Source organism: Nipponia nippon, unplaced genomic scaffold (genome assembly GCF_047370975.1).
Source record: "Nipponia nippon isolate SJK-2023a ecotype South Korea unplaced genomic scaffold, ASM4737097v1 scaffold_26, whole genome shotgun sequence".
In the NCBI taxonomy this organism is placed as follows: Eukaryota; Metazoa; Chordata; class Aves; order Pelecaniformes; family Threskiornithidae; genus Nipponia; species Nipponia nippon.
In genome coordinates this window covers 3301683-3316867 of record NW_028262343.1, presented here as the reverse complement: position 1 = coordinate 3316867, position 15185 = coordinate 3301683, and the positions used below count along the sequence as shown (strand labels likewise).

Genomic DNA, 15185 nt, shown 5'->3' with positions numbered 1-15185 from the left:
ACGAGTTTTCTGACTTTCACCCTTCCAATTCTCTCCCCCATCCCACTGGGGAGGGGGAGTGAGCGAGCAGCTGTGTGGTGCTTAGTTGCTGGCTGGGGTTGAACCACGACAGTCCTTTTTGGTGCCCAATGTGAGGCACGAAGGGTTTGAAAGAATAACAGATTAACCAGAGTGTCTCAAGGAATTTGTATCTGTTAACAGTTGCCGGTCATAATATTGATTCATCTGCTCTCGGTATTAGTCTACCTGATCCGCACCATGCTCTTGTTTTTGCAGTACATGTTAAAGATTGGTGTTGGGTTTTGCAGTTTGCTGTGCTCTGCAGTGATTAGTGATGTTTTGCCTGGGAGATTTGTTATTAAAACACTGGCCTTGAGCGCTATCTGGTATTTGGGTTCTGTAGTAGAGAAGCCATTGCTGTACTTCGGGTACCACCTCATGGAGACAATTAGCAATTATACCTCTTCCTCTGAGAGGTTTTTTATGGAGGACATACAGAATGGCATCTTGACTGCCACCTTCTATGATGTTTCCTCCGTCATTGCAACAATTTTTTTGTACCTTGAACATCCTTGGGTAGTTAAGATACATCTATTGGTATTTCTTGGGTATATTGTTTCGGTTTTGTCTAAGGTTAATAAGCAGTTTAAGATTATCATCCAGAGATCTGCCCCAAGGCTGGACAGTTATGAGTGGCAGGGTGTGTGGGAGAGTATGGGCAAATGCCTAGGCCGGTGGGCCCCTCCAGTGTTTTGGAACTTCATCCCTGAACAAGTGCAGAATCCTGAAAAATTAGTAGAACATTTGGAAAAAGTATGCTATCATGCTGACAATTCTAGGGAGACACAAATCCCTGCAATGTGCTGGGGCCTGGCCCATGCCTACCGAGCCCTATTAAACACTATTCAGAACCCTCGAGGGGAAGAGAAGGTCTCTGGATTTGACGACAAAACGACTGGAGCTGCCAGCCCCAGCAACAGGCACTGCAACTATGTCAGCCCCTGTGACAGGCTCTGTGGCTATGCCAGTCCTGGCAACAGGCACTGTGGCTATGCCAGTCCCGGTAACAGGCACTGTGGCTACGCCAGAGAACCAACCCGTGCCAGTATCAGTCACCCCTATACAGAAGAAAAAATACACAAGAAAATCAACTCTTTTAGTAAGGGCTGATGATGAGCCAGGGCCATCACAAGAACAGGAGGAGGAAGAGGCAGAAGCCACAAATGAGATGGTAACCACCCGATATCCGTCCCTGAGTGAACTGCGAGATATGCGAAAAGATTTCGGTCGTCGTCCAGGCGAGCACATTGTCACCTGGCTGCTCCGATGCTGGGATAACGGAGCCAGTAGCCTGGAATTAGAGGGTAGGGAAGCCAAGCAGCTGGGATCCCTTTCTAGGGAAGGGGGCATTGAGAAATCGATTGGAAAAGGGGTGAAAGCCCTCAGCCTCTGGAGGTGACTCCTGTTAGGTGTGAAGGAAAGGTATCCCTTCAAGGAAGATGTTATATGTCACCCAGGCAAGTGGACCACCATGGAGAGAGGTATCCAATACCTGAGGGAATTAGCCATGCTGGAGGTGATTCATAATGACCTGGACAATGAGCAGTTGTCCAAAGATCCAGATGAAGTGCAGTGCACATGACCCATGTGGCGGAAGTTTGTACGGAGCGCACCATCATCGTATGCAAACTCATTGGCAATAATGACCTGGAAAGATGAAGAGGGACCAACGGTGGATGAATTGGCTGTCCAACTCCGACAATACGAAGAAAGTCTCTCTCCCTCCCTACGGGCCTGCATCTTGGCTGTGGAGAAACTGCCTGACGTGCTAGCTGAGAAATTATCCCAGAAGGTCTAGCAACTCGAAGAGGATATATCCTACTCCTCACCTGTACGAACCAGTATCTCAGCCATTAGGAGTAAGCGTCCCTCTGCTCAAGAGAGAAGATATAGTGGATACACAGCACGGGCCACCCTGTGGTTTTATCTGCATGACCACGGAGAGGACATGAAGAAGTGGGATGGAAAAATCTACCCCGACCCTAGATGCACGGGTACGTGAGTTGCAAGGAAAAACAATCACACAAGAGGGTTCTTCCAGGAAAATTGCTGCTCCAGTTCCCAGTGAGCAGTTCCCCAGACAGAGCAGAAGGGCTGATTTTGCTTCTGATCTTAATAAAGGGACTTTTGATTTGCATTGACAAGAAGTGAGTAACGAATGCTATGACCAGGACTAGAGGGGCCCAGCCTCCAGCCAGGTGGAGGAAAGGGACAACCGGGTGTACTGGACTGTGTGGATTCGATGGCCTGGCACATCAGACCCACAGGAGTAGAAGGCTTTAGTAGACACCGGTGCACAGTGTACCCTAATGCCACCATCAAGCTATAAAGGGGCAGAACACATCTGTATTTCTGGAGTGACAGGGGGATCCCAAGAGATGACTGTATTGGAGGCTGAAGTAAGCTTAATCGGGAAGAAGTGGCAGAAGCACCCCATTGTGACTGGCCCTGAGGCTCCGTGCATCCTTGGCATAGACTACCTCAGGAGAGGGTATTTCAAAGACCCAAAAGGGTACTGGTGGGCTTTTGGAGACAGAGGAAATTAAACAGCTGTCTACCCTGCCTAGTCTCTCAAAGGACCCTTCTGTTGTGGGGTTGCTGAGGGTCAAAGAACAACAGGTACCAATTGCTACCACAATGGTGCACCAGAGGCAATATCGCACCAACCGAGACTCCCTGATTCCCATCCATAGTTGATTTGTCGACTGGAGAGCCAAGGAGTGATCAGCAAGACTCGCTCACCTTTTAACAGTCCCATATGGCCAGTGCGAAAGTCTAAAGGAGAGTGGAGACTAGCAGTAGACTATCGGGGCCTGAACGAAGTCATGCTGCCGCTGAGCACTGCCGTGCTGGACATGCTAGAACTTCAATACAAATTGGAGTCAAAGGCAGCCAAGTGGTATGCCATAACTCATATCGCTAATGTGTTTTTCTCTATCCCTTTGGTGGCAGAGTGCAGGCCACAGTTTGCTTTCACTTGGAGGGGCCTCCAGGACACCTGGAATCGACTGCCCCAGGGGTGGAAACACAGCCCCACCATTTGTCATGGACTGATCCAGACTGCACTGGAACAGGGTGGGGCTCTGGAACACCTGCAATACATTGATGACATCATTGTGTGGGGCAATACAGCAGAAGTTGTTTTTGAGAAAGGGAAGCAAATAGTCCAAATCCTTCTGGAGGCTGGCTTTGCCATAAAACAAAGTAAGATCAAGGGACCTGCACAGGAGATCCAGTTTTTAGGAATAAAATGGCAAGATGGACGTTGTCAGATCCCAATGGATATGATCAACAAAATAACAGCCATGTCCCCACCAACCAGCAAAAAGGAAACACAAGCTTTCTTGGGCGTTGTGGGATTTTGGAGAATGCATATTCCAAATTACAGCCTGATCGTAAGCCCTCTCTATCAAGTGACCCGGAAGAAGAACAATTTCAAAGGGGGCCCTGAGCAACGACAAGCCTTTGAACAAATTAAACAGGAGATAGTTCATGCAGTCGCCCTTGGGCCAGTCCGGGCAGGAGAAGATGTAAAACGTGCTCTACACTGCAGCTGGGGAGAATGGCCCTACCTGGAGCCTCTGGCAGAAAGCACCAGGGGAGACTCGAGGTCGACCCCTAGGGTTTTGGAGTCGGGGATACAGAGGATCTGAGGCTGGCTATACTCCAACTGAAAAAGAGATATGGGCGGCATATGAAGGGGTTCGAGGTGCTTCCGAAGTGGTTGGTACTGAAGCACAGCTCCTCTTGGTACCCTGACTGTTGGTGCTGGGCTGGATGTTCAAAGGGAGGGTCCCCTGTACACATCATGCAACTGATGCTACATGGAGTAAGTGGGTCGCACTGATCACACAACGGGCTCGAATGGGAAACCCCAGTCGCCCAGGGATCTTGGAAGTGATCATGGACTGGCCAGAAGGCAAAGATTTCGGAATATCACCAGAGGAGGTGGTGACGCATGCTGAGGAGTCCCCACTAAATAATAAACTGCCAGAAAATGAGAAGCAATATGCCCTGTTCACCGATGGGTCCTGTCGTCTTGTGGGGAAGCATCGGAGGTGGAAAGCTGCTGTATGGAGTCCTGTACGACAAGTTTCTGAAACTGCTGAAGGAGAAGGTGAATTGAGTCAGTTTGCAGAGGTGAAAGCCATCCAGCTGGCTTTAGATATTGCTGAATGAGAAAAGTGGCCAATGCTCTATCTCTGTACTGACTCATGGATGGTGGCAAATGCCCTGTGGGGGTGGTTACAGCAATGGAAGCAGAGCAACTGGCAGCGCAGAGGCAAACCCATCTGGGCTGCTGCATTGTGGCAAGATATTGCTGCCCAGGTAGAGAAACTAGTTGTAAAAGTATGTAGTGAAGATAAGGACTGGCAACTGGAAGATCACACGATGTACAGAAAGAGTTAAGGGTCGACCCTTCCTTGTCTCCGCCCCTTATAACATAACATGCCTACTGCTGAGAGTATAAAGGTAAACTACTGCGCAATAAACGACAAAGCTGAACGCCCACACTGTGTGTGCTGACTGTTCCTTCCCCAGCCCGGGTCGGCTGGAGATCCACCGGTATAACCTTGATATGTAACGAACGCTACATAGTGGTGACCCCGACGTGATCGGCTGCAGGCAGCAGCGATGGAGCTCGCAGAACTCATAAAGGTACTAAAGTCGGTAGCGACGGAGGTGGGCGAGGATGGGGCGATAAGGAAAAGGCCCACGGGCGACTGCATCCAATGGATGCTACGCTGGGGACAGCTCGGCGCTCCCACAGAAGTTTTGGACACCTCAAATTGGGGGAAAATACGCAACGAGCTGACAGAAGCGATCATAAGCAATGCTGGAGGAGCCAGTGACCGGCTTCGCGCCTGGGGAACAGTAGAAAGGGTGCTCAAGAAGGGGTTTGCGGCAAAGCGGTGCTGGCTTGCCGCACGTAGCGCGCTGATGGGGCATGAAGTTCCTGGGAACAAAAAGCCAACGGGTTTAGTCTCGGAGAGGACACAGGGTGGCTGGGAGGGAGCACAGCCAGGGGGAGGCTGACCCAGACTGGCCAGAGGGCTATTCCATACCATATGACATCATGCTCAGCATATAAAGCTGGGGGAAGAAGAAGGAAGGGGGGGACGTTTGGAGTGATGGCATTTGTCTTCCCAAGTAACCGTTACGCATGATGGAGCCCTGCTTTCCTGAGGATGGCTGAACACCTGCTTGCCTATGGGAAGTAGTGAATGAATTCCTTGCTTTGCTTTGCTTGCGCGCGCGGCTTCTGCTTTACCTATTAAACTGTCTTTATCTCAACCCATGAGTTTTCTCACTTTTACTCTTCTGATTCTCTCCCCCATCCCACCAAGGGCAAGTGAGCGAGCGGCTGTGTGGGGCTTAGTTGGTGGCTGGGGTTAAACCATGACAGTCCTTTTTGGCACCCAACGTGGGGCTCGAAGGGTTCGAAATAAGAACAGGTTTGATTGGAATGTGCTTGATCAAATTTATAGCTGTTATTGCTGTTTAACTATTAATCAGCAGGCTTCTGTGCTTGCCATGGGGCTTGCTTGCCTTACTGTATATTGGAGTCTAGTGCTCGTTGGTGGCTGCTTTTTGCTTTTGCTCCTTGCTGTACTGCTGTGCTGCTCATCATCTGACTCTGCTGTGCCTGGAAACGTTTTGATAACAGCAACGGCCATGCGCCTGGAGCTGGCAGATGGCCAGGCCATCGATGCTGTGTCTGTGCTGCTGTACTGGACAGGCTGGAACTCCAGTGGGAACTCGAGTCGAAGGGACTGTGACCTGTGGATGAGTCCACCTGAACCAATGGAGGACAAGCCTTACAAGAAGCAGTGCAAGTGCAGCAGTGACCCGACCTGAGCTGGCTTTGGTGCCCAATAACTCCACACAACTCACCACCGCTCCTGTCATGAGTGTCCACAACAGATGGATGGAGCACAAAGTCATGGACTAAATGAACACAACAGACATTTTACATGGGTGGTCCATAGACTAAGGGAATGATGTCTGTGTATTATATCAAAGGATATGATGGGTGGTGGGGGGAACCCTGTGGTTTTACATGTGTGACCACAGAGAGGACATGAGGAAGTGGGATGGAAAACCTACCTCAACCCTAGAGGCATGGGTACGTGAGTTGCAAGGAAAAACAATCACACAAGGGGGCTCTTCCAGGAAAATTGCTGCTCCAGTTTCCAGTGAGCAGTTCCCCAGAGTAGAAGGACTAATCATACTTCCAATCTTAATAGAGGAATTTTTGATTCGCATTGACAAGAAGTGAGTAACGAATGCTATGACCAGGACTAGAGGGGCCCTGCCTCCAGCCAGGTGGAGGAAAGGGACAACCAGGTTTACTGGACTGTGTGGATTCGATGGCCTGGCACATCAGACCCACAGGAGTAGAAGGCCTTAGTAGACACCGGTGCACAGTGTACCCTAACGCCATCAAGCTATAAAGGGGCAGAACCCATCTGTATTTCTGGAGTGACAGGGGGATCCCAAGAGCTGACTGTATTGGAGGCTGAAGTGAGCCTAACCGGGAAGGAGTGGCAGAAGCACCCCATTGTGACTGGCCCTGAGGCTCCGTGCATCCTTGGCATAGACTACCTCAGGAGAGGGTATTTCAAGGATCGAAAAGCATAGCCAGGACAGCTGACCCAAACTGGCCAAAGGGCTATTCCATACCATATGACGTCATGCTCAGTATATAAACTGATAACTATCCAGCCTTGGGGCAGATCTCTGGATGGTATGCTTAAATTGCTTATTAACCTTAAGCAAAACCAAAACAATATTACCAAGAAATACTAATAGAAGTATCTTAACTATCCAAGGATGTTCAAGAAAACTCGTGGGCTGAGATAAGAACAGTTTAATAATTGAATTGAAACAAAATAAAATTAATAATAATAAAAAAATAATAATAATTTGTAATGAAAAGGAAAACAACAAGAAAGAGAGAGAGAGGGGAACAAAACCCAGGAAAAACAAGTGATGCAACTGCTCACCACCCACCGACCGATGCCCAGCCCATCCCCGAGCAGCAATCACTGCCATGCCAGCCAGCTCCCCCCAGTTTATATACTGAGCATGATGTCATATGGTATGGAATAACCCTTTGGCCAGTCTGGGTCAGCTGTCCTGGCTGTGCCCCCTCCCAGCTTCTTGTGCACCTGGCAGAGCATGGGAAGCTGAAAAGTCCTTGACTAGTGTAAGCCCTACTTAGCAACAACTAAAACATCAGTGTGTTATCAACATTATTCTCATCCTAAATCCAAAACACAGCACTATATCAGCTACTAGGAAGAAAATTAACTCTATCCTAGCCAAAACCAGGACAATACTCTTAATTTTGACTATCACTTGTGCCTGTCCTGTATGGTGATTAGTTAAGCAAAGCATCCAGGAGATGCAACCTGTAGATGCTGTCCCATGTGGCAAAATGACAACCCCAGAAAAAATGTAGGTAAAATGGAAGAGTTGACTTCATCCTGTTAACTATGCAGCTAAGCAGTATTTTAAATGCATTTTTACATTGACAGTTGCATTTTGCCTTCATGTTTGAAAAAAATTGACTAAATCATAATGGTCATTATATTGGGTTTGTGTGGCAAGGTTTTGGTAGCGGGGGGGCTACAGGGGGGGCTTCTGTGAGAAGCTGCTAGAAGCTTCATCCATGTCTGATAGAGCCAGTTCCAGCTAGCTCCAAGATGGACCCACTGCTGGCCAAAGCTGAGCCAATCAGCAACAGTGGTAGCACCTCTGTGATAACATAATTAAGAAAGGGGAAAAAACTGCTGCGTAACAGCAGCCAGAAGAGAGGAGTGAGGATATGTGAGAGAAACAACCCTGCAGACAGCAAGGTCAGTGAAGAAGGAGGGGGAGGAGGTGCTCCAGGCACCGGAGCAGAGATTCCCCTGCAGCCCATGGAGGTTAATGACGGAGCAGATATCCACCCTGCAGCCTGTGGAAGACCCCATGCCGGAGCAGGTGGATGCGCCTGAAGGAAGCTTTGACCACGTGGAGAGGAGCCCACGCCGGAGGAGGTCTTCTGGCAGGACTTGTGACCCCATGGGGGACCCATGCTGGAGCAGTCTGTTCGTGAAGGACTGCACCCTGTAGAAAGGACTCACACTGGAGCAGTCTGTTCCTGAAGGACTGTGCCCCATGGGAAGGACCCACGTTGGAGAAGTTTGTGGAGGACTGTCTCCCGTGGGTGGGACCCCATGCTGGAATGGGGGAAGAACGTGAGGAGAAAGGAGTGGCAGAGATGTGATGAACTGACCACAACCCCCCATTCCCTGTCCCCCTGTGCTACTCGGGGGGAGGAGGTGGAGAAATCGGGAGTGAAGTTGAGCCTGGGAAGAAGGGAGGGGTGGGGGGAAGGTGTTTTAAGATTTGGTTTTATTTCTCATTATCCTGCTCTGATTTGATTGGTAATTAAATTAAATTAATTTCCCCAAGTCGAGTCTTTTTTTCCCGTGATGGTAATTGGTGAGTGATCTCCCTGTCCTTATCTCGACCTATGAGCCTTTCGTCATATTTTTCTCTCCCTTGTCCAGCTGAGGAGGGGGAGTGATAGAGCAGCTTGATGGGCACCTGGTGTCTAGCCAAGGTCAACCCACCACAGTAATATGTTAAATAAAAACATTGACACTCTTTATAAGTGAATGTCAGCTTTTAAAAGGTGGATCGGCCGTGTCTTGATCGAATTCAAATAAAACGCAGAGCTACTTGAAGTGGTTTTTTACTTTTAATTCGTTGCCCCCGTATTTTGTTGTATTTGTATTTTGGCACTGCCTCTAACAGCCCTTCCTCCGGGCCCCGCCCATAGTGGGCGTGGCCTGGTGTCCCTCAGCGTAGGCGGTGGGGCGCGGCGCTGTGGCGTCACCATGGGCAGTAAGATGGCGGTCGCCACTAGGGTCGTTCAGGTAACGGCGCTCGGCTTGCGGCGCGGCTGCGGTGGCTGGGGCCGGGAACTCGGCGCGGGTGGCGGGCCTCTCCTCGTCGTGGCCGCTGGGGCCTGAGGTGGCCGAGGTCCGAGACGCCGCCGGAGAGGCCGGTGTCCTTGGCGCGGGGGAAGAAGCATGTGGCGGGGCTGGCCCGGTGGTGCCGGTCATTTGATTCCGGTGCCTGGTTCTTCTTCTGGTACCAAAGGATGCTACCGGGCAGCCTGCGGGCTGCCTCTTTTGTGCGCCGTTCAAGAGGGGAGGGCGCTAGCCAGCATCTCCTTTTTAAGCCATCCCTCTTCCCTTCAAGGTGAAGGTGAAACATGGAGTCTTCTTGAAAAGACGTTTCAAAAATAAGCAGAGTGGCTTTGAATACCAGGCTTTATAATTTATAGGTTTTTTTCTTAATGGAACTAGTCAGTCCCATCCAGCCAGCTGAATAACTATGTACAGGCAGAGCACAGCTAGCAATTCCACGTGCTAAAACTTTATCATTCCATTTATGCTACTGTGGTAGCTATTTCTGCATACACACTGATTGCTGTGAGAAAAGGAAGATAATGCTTATTCCTGTTCTGGACACTAGGGTGGAGGAATGTCTTTAAAGGTGAAATTTCTCCTTGGGTAAAAATAGAACTTAAGTAGTGAGTTTATTAGAGTGGTGGTGCACAAAGTAGCAGTATAGAAGTGTGTCGTGGTTTAGCACCAGTCGGCAACCAAGCACCACACAGCTGCTTGCTCACCCTCCCCCTGCCCCGGTGGGATGGGGGAGAGAATCTGAAGAGCAAAAGTAAGAAAACTCATGGGTTGAGATAAGAACAGTTTAATAAATAAAATAAAATAATAATTTAAAAATTGTAATGAGAGAGAGAGAGAGAGCGAGAGAGAGCAGCAGTCACTGCCCCCCAGCCAACTCCCCCCAGTTTATATACTGAGCATGATGTCATATGGTATGGAATAGCCCTCTGGCCAGTCTGGGTCAGCTGTCCTGGCTGTGCCCCCTCCCAGCTTCTTGTGCACCTGGCAGAGCATGGGAAGCTGAAAAGTCCTTGACTAGTGTAAACACTACTTAGCAACAACTAAAACATCAGTGTGTTATCAACATTATTCTCATCCTAAATCCAAAACACAGCACTACGCCAGTTACTAGGAAGAAAATTAACTCTATCCCAGCCAAAACCAGGACAAAGTGGTTGTTTAATATGTTGTATGTTCCATTTTATTATGGTAAAGTTAATGTTTGTCTAGAAATATATTTTATTCTCCCTGTTTCTCCTGCTACCTTGTCTTGTTCTAGGTAGTCAAGCCACATATTCCGTTAATTAAGTTTCCGGACAGAAAAAGTAGTCCCAGACCTAAGAGTAAGTATTTCATCTATAGATATAACTTGCGCCACATTTATTTGCATTAACTGTTTTATATAAGAACCCGCACACAATTTTTCTGCTTCGACTATGCCACTCAACTGATTTTTGAGCAGGGTTTCTGAACCATAGTTGTTTTAGTTTGAAGGCAACTCTTTGACTCTTCCTTTTCAGACTCTATACAACTGTGGGAATATACATAATACACACATGTCTTTATTTCTTGGTCAAGGCAGATTCATGAAGATTTCCAGTGTTGTTTTCCTACTTATATACAAAGTCCTATTTTTGCAAATACTAACATTTGCCTGAAGTGATAGTGCCCAAGTCAATCTGAAGCAGCCTTGGGTATTTGGTGATATTTGCAGAAACGATGTTGCATTTTCCTCATCCTTTCTTTTCCTAATTGGAGTGTGTGATGTCTATGGTATTTAAAACCCTGATTATAGCTGAGAGCGCCATCCCACTGTACATTTTAAGAAGTGTTTCCTTGTGCTATTAATTAATGCTGAGAAAAAATTAACTTCATTGCAATCTTTGACATTAATTTTTATACCTATAGCTATGTTTATATTTATAGGAACCCCAATACTGTTACATTTAGACATCAAAGTTAATGAGCTGTATGTTGTTTTAATATTCCTTTTGAGTCAATAAAGCATTTGAAACTAAAGTAGTAGATGTTTTAAGAAACTCTGTTGTTATTCTCACTTGTTTAGAAATGATACCGTACCATGTATTTGCCACATCATTATCACATTTGGGATTTAGCTTTAAGTGTAGTTTATCCATTAACATTGCAAAGTATCTACAGTGCATATCAGTGCCACTTCTGACTTACCTGTGAATTCTTCAGGAACTATTTTCTGTGATAACTTTCAGTCAGAATTTTGTATCTTGTTCCTGGTTCAGCCAATTGCACCACCTCTCATGCCAGTGAATTGCTTTCTCAGAAGCTTAAAAACATGTTACTTAGCTCATGTTTATCTTTGCATCAGAAGATTTTTGTGACTATATATTTTAAGTATGTTAGATTTTTCTACCTTAATCGATATCTGTTGTCTCACTAGTAAATTGCAATCTACCTCATTTTGCTTGAACACTGTAGCAATAACTGTATTTCACCGTACCAGACTGTTGCTTCTACATAGCTAAACAGAGCTCTACAGATCAAGACTATACTTTTAGGGATGTGAGTGCTTGAAAGGCTAGCCAAATTCTATTATCATATTACTACTGCAACATGATGGTCTCAAACAGGGAAGAGAAAACTGTAGTAGGGACTGTATCTGAGCTTAAGCAACAGCAGTATTAGGTTGGGTATTTTTGAGTCTTGACTTCAGGTTTTTAATTGGCTAATGCTTCTATTCTAACTACACTTCAGACTTTAAAACATACAATAGAGGAAAATCTTAGGCAAATCTCTAAACATTTATGTGGTATATAAAACAAATTTGGAGAAACTGTTTCTTGTTTTTCATATATAAGGTGTGTTACTTCTTGAAACAAAAATACTTTGTAGTCATTACTAGCCAAAACTATTATAATTTGTGTGTTGTTTTCTTCTATTTTCATCTTCTGTTCCCTTTGCCTCCTGCTCTTAAATTTTAAAATTTCAGCTTAATGGCATGCCCTCTGTTCAGATTGCAGTCCTTCTGATGGGTTCTCTTCCTCCTCGCTCTGTTTGGGACCTTCCTTTGTTCCTGAACCACCTGATCAACTTGCAACGTTCAGATACAGTCTTCTGACTGAGAACTTCTGAATATGCCTCTCAATGGTGGTTTGGTTTTTTTTTTTTACCAAAACACACATTGCTGCAGGTGTTTGACATCCCTGTCCTGCAATTGACTCAGACTGGCTAAAACTGGCTCCTCTCCTTTGTCCTCTTTGATTTCGTTGGAGGCAGAGGGGAGAGAGACAGGTAACACTGTGGCATTTTAACTCCTTGCATTCTTTGACTCATCCAGGTCTGCTCAGTCTTGATGCTGCTTATTTTATAATTATATAGTCCCTCTATCCTAGCTGTTTAGATATTGCATTTGTCTTGCTCATTTATCCAGGAGCACTGGGAGAGACTTCCTGTGGAAGCATTCTGCTTTATCAGGTGTTTTAATCTTATATATAGAGGCCTAAGTGCTTCTGAAGTAAACATATTGCTATAAGACTCAGTCCTGCCTGGTGGGGTAATTGTGCGTTTCCACTGCAAGATCAGCCATGGTGGGACAGACCTGAGGTTCAAAATTCTTTCAGTGCTGACTTTGATAACACTGCCCTTTTGTCATCGGTTCTCCTATCCTATCGGTTATCCTATCAAGGCAACTTCTCTGATGTGAATTTCTTAAGCCTAGTTCCTGGTCCTCACCTGTAAAGTACTTCACGCACTCCTTGGTCACTGTATTTCATTAAGTTTGATTGCTGATGCCCAATATGTGGGGTTAATTCTCCACATCATTAACATAATTTGATATGATGCCATTTTGTAATATTAAAAATGGTTACAGCATTGTATTGCATGTTGTGGTATGTCATAATTGTGAGCTTTATCTTTCTGTAAGCTTCTACCTCTTTTTCACTCGTCTGTCTTTACAGTTGCAATAAACAAAAAGCATCATCTTAGTGGATATTAGTTATTTATCTTAGTTATCTTTCTACGTAACTCCCTCCACACATACATTTGATACTTTATGCTTTTTCTGCAAGTACAGCTTCCCAGTGAAAAAGACTTTGTTAGGATATATGCTGATTTATCTTCTGTTTCCACATCAGTATTTCTGCCACTCAAATATGCTTTCTTTTACTTTCAGAATTTTTTCACTGTGTTCTTGGTATATTTAACAACAATAAAAACAGCTTGTGAGAAGTAGAGTATCTTTTAATTCTTTTAAGTATTTGTTATAATGAAGAAAATTGTCAATAACTGGTAACTTTTATTGACTGCTCATTAATTAATTTTACAGTCTTGTTATATTTCTGTAAATGGTTTTGCAATCTGGGTTTCAGTACAGGAATCTCTACAAGCAAGCGTGTCATCTCTTGATGCTTCAAAAGCACAGGAGTCTGTAGGAGGCAGATCACTGGCATTTCAAAATATTTCACCTGTTATTAGAGTACAAAGTATACCAGACACTTCTGAATTAGCAAGAACCTTACCTCAGAAATACAGAAGGAAACTTATGTCAGATGAAGAGATTGAATATATTCAAGTAAGTTTCATTTATTGGTGTGTATTGTCTGTATTTACCTAGCATTTATCTTATTTCTACACCTTCCTCAAAGTTTAAAATATGGTATTACATTGTAATTCTTGGTAAGCGTATACTTGGAGTTTTCACAGCTTTGATGCACAATACCCAAACTACAAAATCTTAATACACAAGGTATCCAACTCTCACTAATTAGTAGCTTGTGGTATCACTGATTAGAGAGATACAGACTTAAAACAGACATGCAGATAGCTAGTGATAGTCGTAGCCTACATTAGTCACAGTCACTACCTGTTTTGTAACAGCTGTTTAATGTGTAATTTGAATATGCTGGACAGGAGCACAAGAGTCTGTTCTTAGACTGGCAAAGGCTATTACCAGGTGACTGAAGTCCAAAATATTTCTCAAACTAGTTTTTATAAGTTATTTTTTTAGTAAGTTAACTCTTGTATTTCTAGTAGTGGAAACATTTTATTAAACTTGATATAAATATTTTCTGCAATATTTGCAAATATGGCATTGTACATGAAAGGCAAGAAAAATCTGCTTTTGTTCTGTAACAATTTTCAATTGTAAACACTGATGCTTAAAAAGGGAGAATGCACAAAATTTGAAGAACTGGGGAGATGGGTGTGAGTTTGAAATGAAGAGACACTTACATAGCTTTGTTAAATGATAAGGACACCTACAGTGTGATCATGTTAGTAGAGGAAATCAGTTTTCCTGCATGTATATCAGTAGGGTATTACAGTTAAAAATAAAATTATTTATTTTCCATAGTAATACACTTCTTGACCTCTAGCATAAATTTTCTACTGGTGAGGTAAGTTGTAAAATAATTTCGTTGGCAAAATAATGAATTGAGTACCTTTCTGATTTCTCATAAAGATTGTAATGGCTGATCTTGGTTTTGTTTTTACTTTGCACTTTGGAATTTGGGCAGTGAAAATAATTCTAAAACTTCTGTTTAATACTGCTATGTTTATCAGACCTTTCTAAAGTGAGTAAGAGTCAGGTTTCTTCAGAGTGGGAGAATTGGAAGCAGCTATAATTATAGATTGCAGGTGTTGATCTTTTTGTATTCTCCCCTGAAAAAAATGGAGCTGTTACAGGTAGATGCTGATACTTTGACACTCCATGCATGTTATTATATAGATTAAAAATCAATGTCTAAATCAGAAATTAAAACTAGAACTCTGTTAATCTAGAATAGTGAAAAAGAGTTGATCTCCATTTCCCATTCTTTTAGTGGAATATATTTAACTGTCTGCTTTTATTTTACAGCGTGGAGGTCCAGAATAAGTATGGAAGATAGTTTGTTTGCCACTGTTGAAGAATGAAGTATTGTATTCACAATAAAGGCATTTCCTTAATATTATGATTGTATACTAATAGCTTTAATAAAAACCCATATGAAGGGTGAGAAGGTTGACACAGCACACTATATATTAATTTGTGATTGAGAAAGCCATCAACAGAAAATCTAACTAGCATTTGATGTCCACACCATTAAAATATTTTTCTAGTTAGCCATTTGCAAACTCGCCAATAGAACTGAGTTGTTTTCTTTTTCTATTTAAAAAGATTCAGATGTCTCATCAGGAATGATT

At 44.5% G+C, this 15185-nt stretch overlaps 1 protein-coding gene across 1 annotated transcript; it reads left to right on the top strand.

Moving 5' to 3' along the window:
- Positions 1-8888: 8888 nt before the first annotated feature.
- LOC104012522 (alpha-ketoglutarate dehydrogenase component 4-like) lies at positions 8889-14953 on the top strand. Its single transcript, XM_087762599.1, has 4 exons — positions 8889-8990; positions 10306-10369; positions 13373-13575; positions 14860-14953. The coding sequence occupies exons 1-4, from the start codon at positions 8952-8954 to the stop codon at positions 14875-14877; spliced, it is 324 nt and encodes a 107-aa protein (XP_087618725.1). The 5' UTR covers positions 8889-8951; the 3' UTR covers positions 14878-14953.
- Positions 14954-15185: the final 232 nt, after the last annotated feature.

Excerpts from the sequence above, each read along its gene's own strand:
- LOC104012522 (XM_087762599.1), top strand. The coding sequence starts at position 8,952 with ATGGGCAGTAAGATGGCGGTCGCCACTAGGGTCGTTCAG. Across the intron at positions 8,991-10,305 it reads TCGCCACTAGGGTCGTTCAG|GTAGTCAAGCCACATATTCC; the intron begins GTAACGGCGCTC and ends GTCTTGTTCTAG. Across the intron at positions 10,370-13,372 it reads AAGTAGTCCCAGACCTAAGA|TACAGGAATCTCTACAAGCA; the intron begins GTAAGTATTTCA and ends TCTGGGTTTCAG.